This window comes from Cibotium barometz, chromosome 28 (assembly GCF_041138505.1).
Source record: "Cibotium barometz isolate CiBa-2024 chromosome 28, ASM4113850v1, whole genome shotgun sequence".
In the NCBI taxonomy this organism is placed as follows: Eukaryota; Viridiplantae; Streptophyta; class Polypodiopsida; order Cyatheales; family Cibotiaceae; genus Cibotium; species Cibotium barometz.
Window position 1 is genome coordinate 27,008,458 of NC_141073.1, and position 19,005 is coordinate 27,027,462.

General features: G+C 43.7%; 1 protein-coding gene across 1 annotated transcript in view; it reads left to right on the forward strand.

Moving 5' to 3' along the window:
* LOC147622690 (SH3 domain-containing protein 2-like) overlaps positions 1-19,005 on the forward strand; it is an 80,396-nt gene that overhangs the window by 19,719 nt on the left and 41,672 nt on the right. Inside the window, exons 6-9 of the mRNA XM_086822298.1 lie at positions 6,788-6,889; positions 6,989-7,189; positions 8,700-8,762; positions 8,920-9,087. Of these exons, the coding sequence (XP_086678424.1) occupies positions 6,788-6,889; positions 6,989-7,189; positions 8,700-8,762; positions 8,920-9,087 (534 nt within the window). The remainder of the gene's footprint in view (positions 1-6,787; positions 6,890-6,988; positions 7,190-8,699; positions 8,763-8,919; positions 9,088-19,005) is intronic.

Below are 19,005 nucleotides of genomic sequence, written 5' to 3' on the forward strand. Positions count from 1 at the left end.
TGAGTTCGTGCAAATCATCTCTCTTGAATCTTATCATATCTCTTCGCTCTCTCTCTACTGCAGCATTCACCATGGATCTCTTCGATCCCCCATAACCAGTGCATTCTCTGCTTGCTAACAGAAAGCACACAGTTGGTATCAGAGCTTGCTGCTTTGTTTTGAGTGCCCACTATGCATTGAGCCTGTCGAGTGCCGCCTCCTTTGATGCTGCCTTTGATGCCAGCCAACGTCCGCTTCAGCACGACGTCTTCTCCTATGTCACAACGAATTTGCACGTGACAGCCGTGGCACCACTCTCATCACCTGGAGGCCGCCCTACCCATCTCCTCCCGCGTAGCAAGAGCAAGCCAGCTTGAATCAGCCCGGCTTCTGCGCTTTTGCGCTCCGTTGCTTAACGACTGCTTGCAGTGCCTGTCACCCTTCTCGCCTCTTAACCACCAGCAACACAACAAATAGTTGGGTCTCCCGTCTATGCCTGTCACGAGCTCCACCGCTTGCAGCGCCCGTCGTTGACTGCCACCAAAAAAGAAAAAAGAAAAAAGAAAACAGAGAGATTTCGTTTTTTTAAAAGGAAAAGAAAAAGAATAGAAAGAAAGAAAGAAAGAAAAAAACCTAAAGTCCGTCGCCCATCGCCCTTCTCGCCTCTTAACCACCAGCAACACAACAAATAGTTGGGTTTCCCGTCAGTCTTGTCACGAGCTCCACCACTTGCAGCGCCTGTCGTTGGCTGCCACTAAAAAAAAAAAAGAAAAAAGAAGAAAGAAAAAAGAGAGATTTCGTTTCATTTAAAAGGAAAAGAAAAAGAAAAGAAAGAAAGAAAGAAAGAAAAAAACCTAAAGTCTTTGGTGTCTCGTCTAATGGGTGTTCATATGCACAAACCTTTGGAAGCTTTTATCAAATCGATCTTCACACGAGAGCTTTCATTGGGAGGTGTTCATGAATCATATGTAGTGCATATTTCCTTCATGATGTACATGCCTTGAGTTATACAAGGCAATTCGCATGAGTGTATCACTTTCTAAACAATTAAAGTTTTCGCCAAAGGGGGAAAGTGTGTGAGCTAAAAACTTTGTAAAGGATTTAGACACTGCTCTTGAGCTGCAAGCCAAGAGTAAGACCTATCCTCAATCATGGGCACTCTCGACAAATTTGATGGGAAATTATTTCATACTTGGCAAACAAAAATCAAATTTGTTCTAATGAAGAAGGGACTATGGATATGGCCAATGGAAAAGAAAGAAACCCAACCACAAGGGATAGTGAGGTACGTTGCACAATGGGTGGTATGTAATGAATAGGCATTTGCAATAATTGCTTTGGGCTTGAGTGATAACTTTAATCACCACATAGATGGGTTTGATACATCCAATGAAGCTTGGGAAGAACTTAATAAGCTGTTTGGAGAAATTGCAAAGAATTATAAAATTAGCCTTCTCATGAAATTCTTTGATTTAAAGATGAAACTTGAAGGTTCTGTTCCAGCTCACATAAATTATATGAAAAGCACACTAAGCCAACTTGCAAGCATCAAGATGCCTATAGAAGAAGATATAGTCATTGCTGTACTTCTAAAAGGTCTACCACACGAAGATTATGGTAATCTCGTCACAACCCTCACAAATCTTCCTTCTCCCTAATTGGTGGACGTTGAATCTTTAATATTAGAAGAGGATAAGAAGGTAAAAAAAAGACGAGCACAAGGGTCTACCAATACAATGAAAGGGGCTACTACACAAAGAACTACAAGGGATCTTTATCAAAGGGAAAAGGAGCATTAAAGTGTGATTTTTGTGGAAAACCAGGCCGCATTGAAAAGGAACGTTCTGCAAGAAAGAGAGCACAAAAGGTTTACTTTGCAGAAGAGGATAAAGAAGAAGATGAGAAAGTACAATATTGAGGCCATCTTTATTGATTATGATTGGTCTTTCTAAGCCAAAGAATCAAGCCTCTATCGTTGTGTCCTTACCATTTTCTACACATATATGAGTTTTACAGAGCATTGTTAACCATCAGCCAGCATACATGGGCATCATAAGTGGGAAGGGTCCAGCATTGTACACCATCATTGTCATGCCTACATGGTCATCATACCTTGAATTTTGGTTAAGGGGGGAACAATCGTTCATTCCCTAGCTTAGGTTCATTAGTGGATATTCGGAGCTTCAAGTGTGATTGTGTGTGAAATAGCCCTTATGTTTATGTGTTTGTGTGCGCATGAATCACCTCTTATCAGTGGATAAGATAGGTATGCCACGTGTGTGTGTGTGTGTGTGTGTGTGTGTGTGTGTGATTTGATTTAGTCAAAGACAAGGCTCTATGCCTACAAAAAGGCATTGTACTCGATTAATCTAGAACACATCATCTAATCAATCCTATTGAGTTCGTGCTAATCATCTCTCTTGAATCTTATATATCTCTTCGCTCTCTCTCTCCTGCATCCATGATGGATCTCTTCGATCCCCCATAACCATCGCGTTCTTTGCTAACCCTAACTTTAGAAAGCACACAGTATGTTGCGTCTCCATTCCAAGCTTGGAGTGAGAATATAGGGAAGTGCACTTTGAACTTATACACAATCCCATTTTACACCAATAATTTGGCAAGCCACATGTTTAAGGGTCTAGGTGTTGGTAGAGCTCTTGGGGGCGTTTGTGATGGATTCGGTTCAGCCAGATTTTGCTTGGGCTAGCACAATTTTAAGTGCATTGGAGTGTTAGTCACCTCTTTCTTTTTAGAGTTAAGACAACACAAGGATGATGAGCTAGATGACGTTGATCCTTAGGATTGTTATGACAGAACAAGACTAGCTTTAGAGGGGACCCTCCTAAAGACCACCACATGTTATGGCCCTTAAGGTCATAACATGACTGGCATATGTATTGAGGTTACCTATTGGTGGCCTTGGATAGGGAAATTATAAGTGACTTATGGGTCACTTATGGTATGGGCTAGTGTGAAAGGATGCATTTTTAATAGATGTGCTTCTATTACAACCCAAGCTTGTATAAGTAAGTTATTAACTCATAAGTGTTAATTCCCAATAAGGAGGAGTCCCTACAAGATTGAGATCCATGCATAGAAATGTCTGTTTCGTTTTGAGGTTTTGCCTAGAAATGTTTAGTTTTTCAACATAAAAACATGTATTACTGTTTTTGCTCATGGTTTCTTAAGAAAAATGTCAAAACCACACCAAGGAGATGGTGGGTACTAGAGAGGCGCTGGTCACAGCACAAGGATATTATGAAGGCAACACCGCTTGTGGTTGCCCAATTATCTCCATCATGAATGAAGAGGATAGACTCCTCCTCAACCATACTCAAACCCCAACAAATAACAAAAGTTACAACTTTTTTCAATAGAGTTAAGAGTATGAAGAGTCAAGATATACATGTAAGTTTTTAGCGTGCTACATGATACAATTTACATTTCTTGGAGCATGGAGGTAATTTGGTACCTATAAGTGATACATCATAGTACTAAGTAGAATCTAGATACATACTTGGCTTGCTTGTTGAGAACGTACACTTGATTTAAGTAAGAAATCTACCCACTACTAGCTTATGATCATTCCAATGGTTTGGTTCCTTGTACAAAGGGTGGAGCAAGTATGAAACAGTGTGGATTGGTTTACAAAACCAATCCCACCTTGCATTCCAAATTCTTGTAAGGTTGGAAGCCCTACAAGCATCCTTAAATATCAAACCTATATTCTATGAATAAAGAATTGCCAATTTTCAACTTAGAAGTTGGAAGAGAATATTCAATAGACTTCTTAAGTTCATAATTGGTAGTAGATACATGCAATCAACAAGACTACTTGTTCTCATGCACTCCTTCAATTGTTGTAATAAAGCATCTCTCGTGATAAAAAAGCCTCCAGATAAAGTAGAAGGGGGCAACTATTTATGACATTGGATTGCTCCCAAAAGTCATTACTCAAAATTTAAGAAGAAATGATGAGTTTCTCCACTCTACTGCTTCCACTCCATGACGTCCACTCTTTGCTGCACTTAAGGGGTCGAAAAGAGTACTTTGTTTTCACCATCCCGAAATTTATTACAATTTACATGATGCGTAAGTACATGACATGTCCAGCAGCAAATCGATTGTTGATTTGTCATGCGTTTAACAACTAACCTTTGATTATAACTCGATTCGTGAGTGAAATTTGAGAGTGTTCTGAAGCACAAGAAGAAGGTAACCGAATCTTGTTCTTGCTGGCTTCTCAAGGTCATACTTGCAAAAGGTTCTAAAAAGAGCCAAGGCTTGTGGCTGGCTGGTATTTTGATGATGCGCAAAGCCTTTTTCCAAGATCGGCTCCACCCACTCTAATCTCGCGACATCCTCCATCATAAGTGAGACCGAAGCAAGGGGCTTGCACACTTAAACTATAAATGCAATTAAACACTTATCGATGGGCACAACCAGATTACACACAAAACTTGAAAGAGAATTTGCACGATGACACTGACTCTCCTCTTGGAATTGTTTATTACCAAATTTTAAAATAGGACAAGCTTTGAGGGCCTCTTTTCTCGCTGAAGATGGCCAGACATCCAGTACAACTTTTGTTATGAAATTCCCACCAATGACTTGAGAATCAAAATTGTGTAAATGGTACCATAGGTATATAACCTTCTTGTTGCAGGCACCCAGAATCCTTCAACTGGTCCCTGACATGTTCATGTACACAAGTCCCATGACATCTGCATCCCTGAACTCTTGCAGGTACAGTAGGTTAAGCACTTGAAACAACTGGTACAAATGCTGCTCAAACAAGCACCAAATCTGTATGGACCAAATCTGCAAGGGCATGTTTATATGCATTCCTGGGCAGCCCATAGCCACATAACCAGTAACAAGTAGTTGTAAACACCCCTAATGAGGCGGAACAACTCACACAGTAGCAACTCCTGGGTAGCCAGCATATATACCAACGGTACAGCAGGTGCGCATAGACAGTTTCAGAGTGGAGTGAGCATAACCGGCTAGTATTGCATCGAGGGTATTTGGCACAGCTGGTATAGCCAGTACATTTGGCTGGAACTGAAGGTAAATAAGCCGTATAGGGCAGGTGTAGTAGGTACTCGAGCAGGTACAGCAGGTACTTGGGTGGGTACAGTGTACGCAGGCTGTACAGGGCAGGTTCGGCTGTCTAAGCTGGGATTCAGCTTACTTATTTCTGATCTCCGCCACCACAGCGGCCGTGGCCCTGGTGGCACCTTCAACCCCCTTACCCAACACTGACTGCTAGTGGTGGGGAGCTCATCAACAGCATCACAGCTGGCACATCTGGCAGGTGAGGTGCAGTAAGGTCATCGAGGGCACCGCAACTCCTCCTGCAAAGATCATCCACTCTATATGGAGGGACCTCATTCACATGCTCTGGGTTCCCTTGGAGCCTCTGCAGCAGGCAATTGAGAGCAGATGCAGCATGCATTCCTGTGCACTTGAAGCCCAGGTACCTTCCTCACCTGAGGGGACTCGTGGGTATTTTGATATCAACAATATGATTACCATTATGTGAAAATTTTTGTATTATATCTTGATTGGCATAAGAAGATATACTTTAATTTGTTGATAACATTGGGAGTAGAATATAGTAAAGGAACCAAACCTAGACATAAGAACTAGACATAAGTACTAGTTCTCAATTTTAGTGATGAACTTTAGTCCCCTAAGGCTATCTCACAATTTAATTAAGAATCTATTTTTAGGAGATTAACATGTAGGACTTGGAAGGAATTAAAAATCCAATCAGGAAACCCCTAGTTGAAAAATTCACTGTTGGACACTCAAGTCATGACCTAGAAGGAATCTAAGGACCAATAAACGGAAATGCCCAATTGAAAAATTCATCAAAGACTCAAGTCCCAATTGATGGAGCCACATAAATGGACATGCAAAGATGTTGGAAATATTCCTGAGATACGGTTTACTAGATTGAAATTGTATTCTTCTTTGTACATGATTTTGTTAGGTGGCAATGGCCTCCCATCTGATGAAAAACCCGCACTGGGCGCTAATTACCAATCCAAACATGCTCTGATTGTGCCCAAACTCTGCAAGCATGTGGGGGTGGGTCCCCCCCCATGCTTGCAAAGTTTGGTCCCCATCGGAGCATGTTTGGGTACGATGGTATGGGGAAGGCCCGGATTTTCCATGGCACCAAGAGACTTGAAAAACCCGCACTGGGCGCTAATTACCAATCCAAACATGCTCTGATTGTGACCAAACTTTGCAAGCATGTGGGGGTGGGTCCTCCCCACATGCTTGCAAAGTTTGGTCCCCATCGGAGCATGTTTGGGTATGATGGTATGGGGAAGGCCCGGATTTTCCATGGCCTCTTAAGCACCAAGAGACTTGAAAAACCCGCACTGGGCGCTAATTACCAATCCAAACATGCTCTGATTGTGATCAAAATTTACAAGCCCCCAACCCCTCCATTGTAGCCTCCCTCTAAGAGTAATCAGCCTTGGAGGGAGTGCCCAAAGCCCCCCCGAAGCGCACCACCCCAATCCCCACCAAGCCCGCATCCCACCCCCTTCTTTCCCCTTTCTCCTTTTTTCTACCTTGTATGATGTATCATCATTTCTTGAGAGGGTTGTCTTTTTTTAAAACTAATGGAAGGATCTTCTGTCTGGAAAAAGATGGAGTTTCTGGAAAGTTTTTACGAATCCTAATGACTGCCCTTCTGAAGGCTTGTTTATCATGCTATCAGCTCTTGTAGAAGGCTATTGAAGTTACATAATTTAGACTGATCAAGTGTTGATGTTCTCCATGCTAGGTAGCAGAGCCCTTGAGAGCTATGGTGATGGGTGCTCCTTTGGAGGATGCAAGACATTTGTGCCAACGATATGATCGCCTGCGCCAAGAAGCAGAAGCTCAGGTTTGAACACATTGTTTTGTTTGTCTTATGAAAGCAGCACTATGTGTACAATTGTGATTTATCTAGAGTTTGTTTTCTTTTTGGTTCCTCTGCAACTAGGCAGTTGAAGTTTCTCGAAGGCTAGTGAAGTCAAAGGAGGCAGGTGGAATTGTTGAGAACACCTACAAGCTGCAAGGGGCTGAAACAAAGCTAGCAGAGCTTACATCAGCAATGACAACATTAGGAAAGGAAGCAGCATCTGCAATGATTGCTGTGGAGGCTCAACAGCAGCGCCTCACTCTTCAACGTCTGATTGCAATGGTACAAATCCACACTTGTTTCATGTTTCAAGTAGAGTAGAGTTATTTTTATGATGCAATCTAGACCCCCTAGCTTGGTATGTTCTTCAACACTGAATTTTACCTGGACAAACAAGAAGTTGTTTCCATAGGAACTTGAGTGTTAATGCATGATGATGGTCTCTGCTAGTGTTGATCCCTCTTTTAATCTGATGTAGAATTGTGAAATCTCATCTACATACAGCCCAAAGAGTGCAGGGGAAAGCTGTCACCCTTCTTTTACTTCAATTGTGCTCTGTACCTCACGTAAGAGTCCTTGGTCTGCACGATCCTGACCTGTTACCTGATCATGTAGTGTTATCATGGTCCAAATGACTTTGTCCTCTACCTCCATGTCAAATGCTTGTGATTGCCTCAGTTGGTGAACACATGGTCCAGGGTTGGATGATTGGCTGAAAGCTTGTACTTAAAGCTTTAATGCTCATTCTTCTGCCTAATTATTTAGGTATATCTCAGCCCTCAAATGTCCCACCCAATGGTGCATTAGTTTAATGGATTATTGGTCCCCTGCTTCTTGGATAAGCATGACGGTGTTCTCTGACCAAGGTTCAAGGAAACTCTGCCATGTGGTTTCATCGAAGAACTTTGGGAGGACTCGTGCAAGAATGTGCAACAATGAGTAAATAATTTAGGTTGTAGTTTTTCATGGCCCTTGCCTTACCATTTTTAAGACTGCACACAGCCAATTCTGTGGCAAAAGGGTATTCATGGTTCGTCGAGGCATATTTGTGGTGTTAGTGGGTGCTGGTTAGCTACATTGAGCAGCCCATATGTGTATGCTCCTAAAACGAATGAGTTCGTGAGTGAGCAAGCTGGTTTCCTGTCACAAGACATGACTCAGGCAAATTATGATCGTTAATACTGGCAAATCACAGTCAAGTGGAAGAGCTCTGAGAGTTGGCCAGCATAGACCAGGGTTTGAATGATGGCTTCGGACAAAATTTGATGCATATGAAGAGTCTGACCATCTTTGACCAGCCTTGAGACTAAAGTTTGACTATCCTTGTTTACTTGGTATATGAAGACTGTAGATCAGCCATTGCATCAAGAGGCTGCAGATCAGCCATTCCTTTTTTATTGTGAGAGCGTCCAAGACTGTCTCCAGTAATATGTGAAGGTGCTTCCGAGGTGGGATTGTGAGATCTGCAATGCCAGAAGTGAAGTTCGTGCATTGGTATTGATTTTTTGTGTTTTGGGGGTGTGTGCATGTGATGCGCAACATAGTTTCTTAGGCTAGGTGGTTGATGTACTCTGAGCAATGGTTTTGTTCTTATGAAATAAAATATATCAATCAGCCTGGTTCTTATGTCTGAGCAATGGCTTTCTTGCTTATTAAAAAAAAAAGAAACCTTTGGGGAGGTGGGGGCGAGGGGAGACTGGTTCTTTTGGTCACCACTATGGTGTACAATATATTTGCATAATATGCCCTTGTGTGTGTTTAGTCTAAAAAACTGTTTGAATAAAATTTTCAGGTTGAAGCTGAACGTGTATATCATCAGCGTGCTGCAGAACTTCTTGAGCATTTGCACACGCAGGTGCAGTCCACAAATAATTCTGAAACAGTTGACCTTTTCTTGGTGGTTTTAGTTGATGCATGAGAATTTTTGGATCACAAAGAGTTGTGTATTTTGTGAAAGAGGGCACACCAAGAGCCTGTAATCCATCGAAGTGGTATAATTTCTGCATGGGTAGATGGTTGCTGAGCGTCAGCGTAGTGAAGTCACTCCATCAATCAGTGCATTGCCTGAATCATATATGCCACCACCATCATATGATGAAATCAAGTCAAACGGGCCAGATTCTATCATGCCCAAGGCTGGAGCAACTGCAACTCATAAAGCAATGTTTTTCTTGGCAGAGGTAATGTGGTTTTTTAAATTGACGCTGCTGCTTTTTTAGAGAGAAAGAAAGAAAGAAAGATTATATTAATGTCTACTAGAGACCCAAAGGGTCTACAAGATCAAAAAGATGTTACATATGATCCATGTGTAAACTAGGTGTCAAAACAACATGAAAATAGAAAGAGCACAGTCTACATACTATGTAGGTCCCTCTGTATTCAATGTTGTGAGTGGGAACATAAATGTCATGTGTCCTTGACGGAGTATAGGAGGGCCATGATATCCACCTCCTGCGGTGGTGCCTCCCTATGACATCAAAGAATATCTCAAATCTGGAGCTGATGGGTGGAGGGCCTGAATCTCTAAGGGTGAGGCTTACTGGAGGGAGGCAGCTCGATCTCTTGTTAACTCCAACACAATCAAGGTATCTATAGGAGGGAGGAACAGGTACTGCCACTGAAACATGAAGAAACACAAATAGGAGCACCTCCAGGCTGGAGGACACTGTCTCCCCTCCCGGGTCTCTATGGCCTGAGCCGCCTCCAAGCTCCAATCTGTCCCTGGCGCTGCACTCAGGGAGATCATGGCGCTACTCTCAGGGGTGGAAGGCCTAGAGTAATGCAAAACCACACGGATACGAATGGGGGCCACCGTCTCCTCGAAAATACTGGCTCCCTCAACGGGGAGGCATTTGAAGAAGCTGTAGTCAACTAGCTGCTCCAGCACACACTCGGGGGTGGGGAGGGGGGGGTGGGGGGGGGCATGCACCAGAGAGGCAGCAATGGGGTCATCGCTACTGGCTCCGTGAAACGGTGGATCAAGCTGTGAACTGAACTAGCCTGAGGCCTCCTCTCCGGGTCAGGCGTGGCGGGAGTGCTCCGGCAAGGCGGAAGAAGGGGGGGGGGTTGCAGGGGCTGCGAGGTCGGGCCCGCCGAAGGCTCTGGAGGGTCAGGGGGCTTTGTGGGAATCTGGATGCTTGGAGTGGGATCGTGACGAGGCAACAGTCTCCAGAAAGGAGGGGCTGGCGGCCGGTTTCTCGAAGGTACTGGGGCAGCCTTTGTGTCCACCCCAATGTACACGCTCTATCCAAGAGATCCAAAATCCCTTGATTGTCAATGAACCTCTTCTCACATAGGAAGGCTATAGCATCTCTCTTTCAGAAACATTGAGACAAGGCCAAGGTGCATCAGGCATGTGCCTAAAGAAACCCGCTAGCAAATAATGTCATGTGAGAAGGCATACAACGAATGTATTGATGATCAGTCATGTCGTAAAGGCATCCTCCTCCTTGGCTGTGTGACACTTGATATATTCATAAGAGCAACCAAAACACATGGTTCATCCACGGTCATCTGATCGTGGAAAGGGATATCTGTACTGTGGAACCTAACCTGCACATTTTGGAATTACTAGTAAAGTACCAGTAAAACTAGTGCACCTCAAGGGAAATCAACTGGCACAACGGCCCATCCTTCACATGCTGATAATTGTAAAGCTATCTCGTGTGATCATAGAGAAATCACATTAGTGTACCAAATCACATCGTTGAATTGGTCATGATGGTGCTCAAGACTTGTGCTCCCCGTGGCTTGGACTCATCCGAGTCACACAACCGACCGTGCAACATGGAGCCCCATTGAAAACCCAACGTAAGCTGTAAACTCTATCAAAGGATGCTCAAAAAAATACACCTCAAAGAGTACGGTGCACTGCAACAAAATTGTACACAATCTCCTACACGATCTCACTATAGAACAAACAAGATCATTGGAACCAGGTTGTAGTGGTAAAACCTGCAAATTACTAAACATCGGAGGCTCGAGCTGAGCGCTAGAGCTCCCCCCGCCTGTGCGCCTGACCTCACCATCGCTAGCCTCGCGCGGCCCTCTGCCATCAGTGATCACCCTCTACCTCACGCTGCCCTGCCCTCCACAAGCCTCGTGCTGCCCTCGCATCGCCAGCCTTTGCTTGTTCCCTCTTAGGGCCTGTGCCTCAGTGCAACCTGCCCATCTTCGCCCGGCTCCTGCTCCTCTCTGCCAGCCTTTCTTGCTTGCCTTTGCGCCTTCAATCGCCAAAAAACACAACCCCCCCCCCCCCCCCCACCCGCCGGCGGCCCTTTCCTGAGGTGTTTCCGCTCTCCGGTTGTTCTCTCTTTGGTAAGTGTCGACGTCTTCTAGTCTTCGCACCTCCAGGAGGACTCCATGATGGCAACTACTCCATCATCCCCGACCAAGGCCGCCATCCCTTGTCTTTCCTTCTCAGAAGAGCCAACCTCCAGTTCCTCACTTCGATAGTCCCATCCTTGGAGGCCTCCACCTTGGTCTGCAAGGTAACGGGGATTGTGCCACTCCACCCAGTGCGTGCAACATCCGACTGCCATGAAACTTGGCATGTGGGGTGAAGAGGTACCCCTCCACCCACATGCAAAGTGTCATGGCCATCAGATGTTACACGCACTGGGTGTGGGTAGCCGCCCGGCACGTGGACAGCGTAGGGACCTTTTGTAGGCAAGCCTTATCGGTGTGCTTGGAAAGATCACTGATATTCATCCTTTGAGGCCTGGACACTACTAGGTTGAGTTTGATTCACCTGCAGCATTGGACAGAGTCATGTAGCTGAGCCTCGTCACTCACGACCCAAGCCTTCTTTGCGAGGTTGCAGCACGCCTTCGACCAAGCGTTGTGAGGTGACGGGCAGTAATTAGTCTTTGCCTCTTCAGCTAACCTTTGTCAGTCTCTCAACCCTTAAAATATACTCGAGGAGCACTCAGTGACTCTTTGCTAAACTTCAATCACAATCATGACGATCCCAATCCCAAAAAAACTTCCAAAACATAAAGCTCTTGTAACATGGGAAGGCCAAAAGGAATCTGCCTCTATAGCACCTAAATCACTGAAGACACCCAACTCAAGGCACCCAGCAGCCCTGTAGCTATCCTCTCACCCTGCTGCCTGCGTCATCTGCTCCAGCTTCCGTACATTGTATACCTGCTGTTTTTAGGGTTTCTGCAGCAGCCTTCAACTTGTAGGTTGACATTGCGTGCACATAGTGCACACTCTCTGCATATTGGGCTTCACATTTGCTGACATTAGTCTTCTGTACACATTTCCCCTTCCCGAAAGTTCCAAAATCGGACAATTTCTCTGCTAAAATTTGGGGGTTTGCAGCATTTAGCCTATTTGGAACACATTTCAATGGGATTGCAGCACATTTGAGTGCAAAATTGGGGATTTCGGGTAGAAATTGACAATTTTACAGGTACATTTACAGGGATTTACAGGTTACAGGTGTTTTTCTCAGAAATTGACACTATTTGCAGGTCTATTATAGACATTTGCAGGCATTTTGGGTGTTACATTGGGCCTTTCCCCCAATTTTTGGGTGTTACAGCATCGATACAGGTGACAAAAACACATTTGGGGCATTTCCCCCAATTTTTCAAATGTCTCAGCATTGGGTTGCCTTGTAGATTTTTTGCTCTCCAATTGATGTGGTTTATGTCTATGTATTGGCAAACACAGTGGTATACTTGGGTCATATTGGAGTTGACGCCTTGACTCAGTTACACTACCTGTTTGTACGCATTTGTGATAGCCATGTCTGGGGATACTAGTGATTTGTTTGGTATGCTCTCCATTGAGGATAAGTTGGATGGCACCAACTATCCTATGTGGCATATATGATGAAACATGTACTAGTTAGGCCTATTGCTCCTGCACGAGCAGTAAGTACTTCAGGCACTATTGATGTAGGTGATGATGTGTCTTCAAGTGGTGCTACATCTTCTGCACCTTTGCCACCCACTCTAGAACATCTAAGATGGGATGCCAAGGATGCTCAGGCACATGCTTTGATTGCTCTTTCATGCAAAAGGCAGGTTATACCACACTTTCGTTCATGCACTTCTGCTAAGGGTGCATGGGATGTACTTGCTTCTTTGTATCAGGTTCGCAATGAGGCTCGTGTTGCCTATCTTCGCAAGAAGATTGAGTCTGAGCATATGGATGAGGGTGATTCAATGGACAAGTTCCTTACCCGCATCAAGGATTTGCGAGAGCAGCTTATCAACATTGATGAGATCATTCTAGATGGTTTACTTGTATCTACGGTGCTTCAGGGTTTGCCAGAATCCTATCAAGGTTTTGCCACTACTCTTCGTCTACTCATGAAGGGTAATCCAAACTTGTATACCTTTGATGAGTTGGTGGCTCTCTTATTGCAGGAAGAGCAGTCTCGTTCTAATAGGACTACTTCTGCTAATCACGCATTTGGTGCCTTTGATCAAAACAAGGGTAAATCTGGGGCTTTATCTAGTGGTAAGCCTAAGGGAAAACCAACTGCCCATTCAAATTCTACCTCGTCTAAAGAGGGTAACACCAAGAAGAAGAAGAGATGCAACTATTGTAGGAAATCTGGCCATCTCATTGAGGAATGCAAGAAGCGCATCGAGAGTGAAAAGAAAAAGAAGCAGCAAGGTTTGGTTACTACAATGGACACTAAAGAAGAGGCTAACTTTGCTCATGAGGGCTATGCATTAGCATTTACATGCAGTTTGCTTGCTTCTTGTATGTCCATTTTAGCTGGAGATTGGTACTTTGATAGTGGTGCTTCTAAGCACATCACTTCTTGCAGGGATCTATTTGCCACTTTGTAGGATTCACCTCCAGGTGGCATAGTTATGTGTGCCAATGATGCCTCTTACTCCATTAAAGGCATTGGCAATGTGGAGCTAACAGCATGTAATGGGGACAGTTTTACTCTTAGTGACACTTTATATGTACCAGGCATTAAGAAGAATCTCATTTCTGTTTCAGTCCTTGCATTATCTGGGTTTAAGGTTCAACAGTTTTCTGACCATTGTTGCTCACTGTATGACAAAAGAGATTTAGCTTCTCTTATGCTTTTTGGGACATTATGCAGCAGCTTGTATAAGCTTGACATGTATGACAGGAGAACTCATTCTCATGATGCTATGGTTGCATCCACCTCCCGTGTGTTGAGTGACATTGAGTTATGGCATGCTCGGTTGGGTCACTTGAATTTCCCATCTCTTGTACGCTGCAGAAGCAAGGTATGGTGCATGAGCTTCCTCCTATGCAGGTTCTATTCAAGCATGTATGTGAGGGATGCATTCTTGGAAAGATGCACAGGAATTCCTTTCCTAAAGATGGTACTATGCGGACTGTCCGTCCATTACAGCTCATTCATAGTGATCTTTGTGGTCCCATGAGGGCTCCACCTTTTGGAGGACACTTGTACTTCATTACATTCATTGATGACTACACTCAGTTTTGTTGAGTGTATGGTTGAAAGTGAAGTCAGGTGCTTTTGCAGCTTTCAAAGACTTCCGTCCCATGGCTGAAAATGCTTGTGGACACAAGCTTGTCACATTGCGTACCGAGGGGGGGAATATTTGTCAAATGAGTTCACATCTTACATGCAGTTACAGGCATTCCAAACCTTCCTCTGTGTCTTGTGTCTCAAATCAGAGTGCGGCTCAGCACTAAGAAGCTGGCGATAGAAATCACTGGCAACCATAAGAGGATTTGAGTGAAGAGTGCCATGTGAATCCTGCAACTGCCGGACATTATCTCTAGCATGAGATGGGCCGTCAGTAGCAAAGAAATGTTTGTTGCATCTGCCACCCATCTGTGTCCAAAAGGACTCCTGGGCATGGTAATGGTACTCCGCACGCTTTGCTCAAGGGAGTGATGAAGTTCTGCCCTAACAATACATAAAGAATCTGCAACCCATTGAGCATGAGGATAGTTTGTCATGCTCTTTCTGTAAAAGGCAGTCAGTCTAAGTCTAATAGCCCTTTCTAAATTTATCATTCTTTTAAGCTGAGGAAGTAAAGCATAGCTAGTCAAGAACCCAAAGGCTTTGGAAGGAGATAATGTTAAAATCTCCTACAAGCAAAGATTACACTGACCATCACCTGTAGTTTCTTCCCACCTCAACTTTCACCCTACTCGCATAGTAGATGGGCCTCATGTAGAGACTCCCCTTTTCTTGTTGAAGCAAAACTGCACCCACAACATCAACACCTATTGAAGGGTTTACATAAGAGGATCATGCTTGACAACTTGTCGGAGAGGATACAAAAGTTGAGAAGCCAGAGGAATAAACCTGTCCATATATTTGATTTTGTGAATAAAAATCATTAATTGCTTTGTGTCCTTGGGAGAAGGTAAAAGCACCAAAGCTTTCACCTTATTATCATTTGGTTCAATACCATTCTCTGAAATGACATGCCTAAGTAATTTGACTTTACGTTGAGCAAGGAAACACTTTTTTGGGTTAAGTTGACCACCACTCTATCTAATCTTACAAATGCAAGCTTCAACTTTTTACAATGCAAAAGTCTACTACTATAAATGCAGATGTCATCAATGAACATTGAAGACCTTAATGAACTTCTCAAGATAAAACACAATATTAATCCTTCTTTGAAAAGAAGAAAGTCCATTAGTCAATCCAAAAGGTAACACTTTGTAGCAGAAGCAACCCCAAGGTGTTATGAAGGTAGTTTTCTTTTGATCTTCAGGGGCAATATGGAGTTGGAAGTAGCTTGAATAACCATCACAAATGCTGTACCTTTCATGACCTGCTATTGAATCCAAGACTTCATCTATATAAAGAAGAGGATAATGGTCTCTCTTTGTGGCTGCATTAAGCAGCTTATAATCCACACAAATTCTCCATCTTCCATCCTTCTTTGGTCGAATGATAACTGGACGCACCCATTTAGAAGTGGTGACTGGGTAGATGAAGCCGGTTCTCAATAATTTCTCTACTTCTTCCTTAAGTGCATCTTGTTGATCTTTTCCCAAAGGCCTTAGCCTTTGGCATACTGATTTGACACCTTCTTTGAGTTCAATATGAAGAGCCTCTCCTTTGAAGCCCCGAATCTGTTCATAAGATGTGATGAAAAGATTAGAAAACTCTTGTAACATGGTTTTGTATTGATGCTGTTCAACAGAAGTAAGATCAGTGTACTTTACATTTTGTCAATAAAGTCTTTCTTTACATCTTTTTTGGGTTCAAGAAACTCCTCAATTTTTCAAAATATCTCCTCTCATTACCCATCACTTGTCCTATATTCACTTCATTCATAGGTTCCAAAGCAAGCATAGAAACATCAACATCACTTGAATAAGAACCTCGTGTCGTTTCCCCTTCTTGCCTTTTTCTTAATCACCTTTAGATTCTTTCTCTTGAGTTTTTTTTCACGGGCATGACATCAAGCTTCTGATCTGTGGTTGATTCTTTCACTTGAATCGAGCTTATAGTTGCTTTGTCTTTCTCCTCGGGTGTCAAACCACTAGAGCTTGGCTGGTTTTTGATTTCCACTGCAAAATCATTACTTCGATTAGGTAAAGTTCATGGTAAAGGGTACATATCTCCCCGCCTTCTGAGAGGCTTATCACAATTAGGGCTTGTATGGTCCCATTTACCACAATTAAAATAGTTGTAGACCAGACGACCTATATCATCTACCTCTTCCTCTTCCACTCCCTAACAGGTTTAGGCTAAGGTTCTTGAAGAGGTTGACTACTTCATGCATTTTCTTTTTTAGTTCATGATCATTTTGATTCTTTACTAATAGTTGGGGTGAGGTTTGCACTAAATTCTTCACTTCTTCTTTGACCCCTTTCTCTACGGTCTCCACACCATGGCTTACTTCCTTCCCAAGTTGCCCCAACCTAATCTTCTTCCATTCTTTCTCCCTAGCTAGCTCCACAGTTTCCTCAAAAGTTTGAATATTTTTTAACTTCACTTTCAACCTTAAGTTCCCTCTTAAAACAGCAACATATCTATCCTTTTTAACATGGTAGGAGGGGTTTCACTTCCTAGAGCAACACACCACCTATCCCACAATTTTGTGAACTGCTACACATAGATATCCACACTGTCTTTCTGAGTTAACCCCAAAATTTCATGCCACACCCGATTAGGATCTTCAATCTTTTGATAATGTTGCAAGAACTCTTGCTTTGTAGCTTCATAGGTGAGCTCTTGTGGAGGATCTCTTGCTTGCAGAGAAGCTGCAGAGCCCTTCAACCATTGTCGGGCCTCATTCTGTAAGTAATAACAAGGAATCCTCATTCTGTAAGAAATAACAAAGAATCCTTAAGCATAAAGACAGCTCTTGCCTGTTTTTGATCAAACAAGTGATTTCCAACTGCTCCACGAATTTTTTGGCATGTTCATGCGGCAACCCATGGAAAAGTGGAAAATCTTGAGCCATATCAACACAATTGGCAAAACCAAAGGTGCCTGAAATGGGTTCCTCGGTGGGAGCACCAAAAGCATGTGTGGTGCGGACAACAATCAGTCGTTGCCTCTACAACTAACCTTTGTCAGTCTCTCAACTCTTAAAATTGTACTCGAGGAGCACTCAACGACTCTTTGCTAAACTTCAATCACAATCACGACGATCCCAATCCCAAAAAAACTTCCAAAACGTAAAGCTCTTGTATCATGGGAAGACCACACAGAATCTGCCTCTATAGCATCTAAATCACTGAAAACACCCAACTCAAGGCATCTAGCAGCCTTGCAACTATCCTCTGATTTTTTGTTGATGCAGTCAGACACCTGAAACTCTCTCAGTTTGAATCAATTGACCCACCAAAATGTCCTCCTAGGTCAGTCTTGACTCTGAACAACTCGAAAAGGAAAACAAAGAGGGGGAGCTAGAGTGCTCTTGCAAACAATGCACGGACACCGATTGGCCCCAAAACGCAGTGGCGCCCCTTGCGGTATTTCTTTAATTGATTATAAGAGCTTTGGTTACAATAAGGCTGGGAACTCAACCATCATAGTAGAACTCCTGAAGCCTGCAAATACCCTGCATCATGGCTTCATATCCACTCGGCATCCACAAACAAGTCCAGCCATTGTTCACCTCAAAAGACTCTCACACATTGAGTCGTGCATACAGAAGTCTTCTCCCATGATCAGGACTGCCACAACCATCCATAGCCTCTCACCCTATGAATAGCATCACACCCTGACACATCCAGTGCTTCTGCATCACAACACACAGACTCCCAAACTGTCTCTCAAAAGAGAACTCGTATCACAGCACAACATACCATACAGTCGACACACCTGTACCAACCCTCTCTACCTTCCAAGGGTACTATCCATCTCTGTCATGGATTCCCTGTCCCCTGCCCAATCAGTAGCAAGGCTGTACCAAACGTGTGTCCATTCTTGTACCTTCTGCCTGCATGTGACCTATCTCTTGGAGAAACCCAAAAACATGTTTCCTCGAGAAACCTACGACCTGTTTCCACATGAAACCCTTAGGCCTGTTTCCCTTTGAAACTTCTGTCCTGTTCCATACAGAACCATTCATGGCACCATTCAACAACAGTGCCAACAACGGCATACATCTAGTTACCTGTTTCCTCATGAAACATCTGGAAACATAGAGATGCCCATAACTGTAGGTCCCTCTGTTCCTTTCTGGCAGGAAGAAAACAATCTGCTCCATGAGCACGCAGCCATGCGAGCTTGCATCACTCCCATGCCAAGAAACACTTTTAATTGACCTGTACTTGCAGCCAATAATCCATGTACACAGTGTACTTGCAGCCAAGCAAAACAACCCATAAACAGTCTCAAAACATCCCTGTTGCAGGAGGATCAGCACACTTGTGCTCCTCTGTCCAGCAGCCACCTATGAGTGAAAGGAGCTGTACACTACTACAGTCTAACTGGAGTCTCCTATGCACTGCCAAAGGCCTGCATGGTCTTCTGCAGTGTTATCCTCTTGCGGACCAGCCCTATGACCATCTGCGCAAGCAGTTCAACTCGCCAGCAGCTGTAAGCACTTGCACAAGATCTTGTGCGCTGCGCTGCACTGACAGCCCAAGTTTGCCTTCAAGAAGCTGCGTGTACCTCTGCAGTCCTGGCCGCCTGCTGA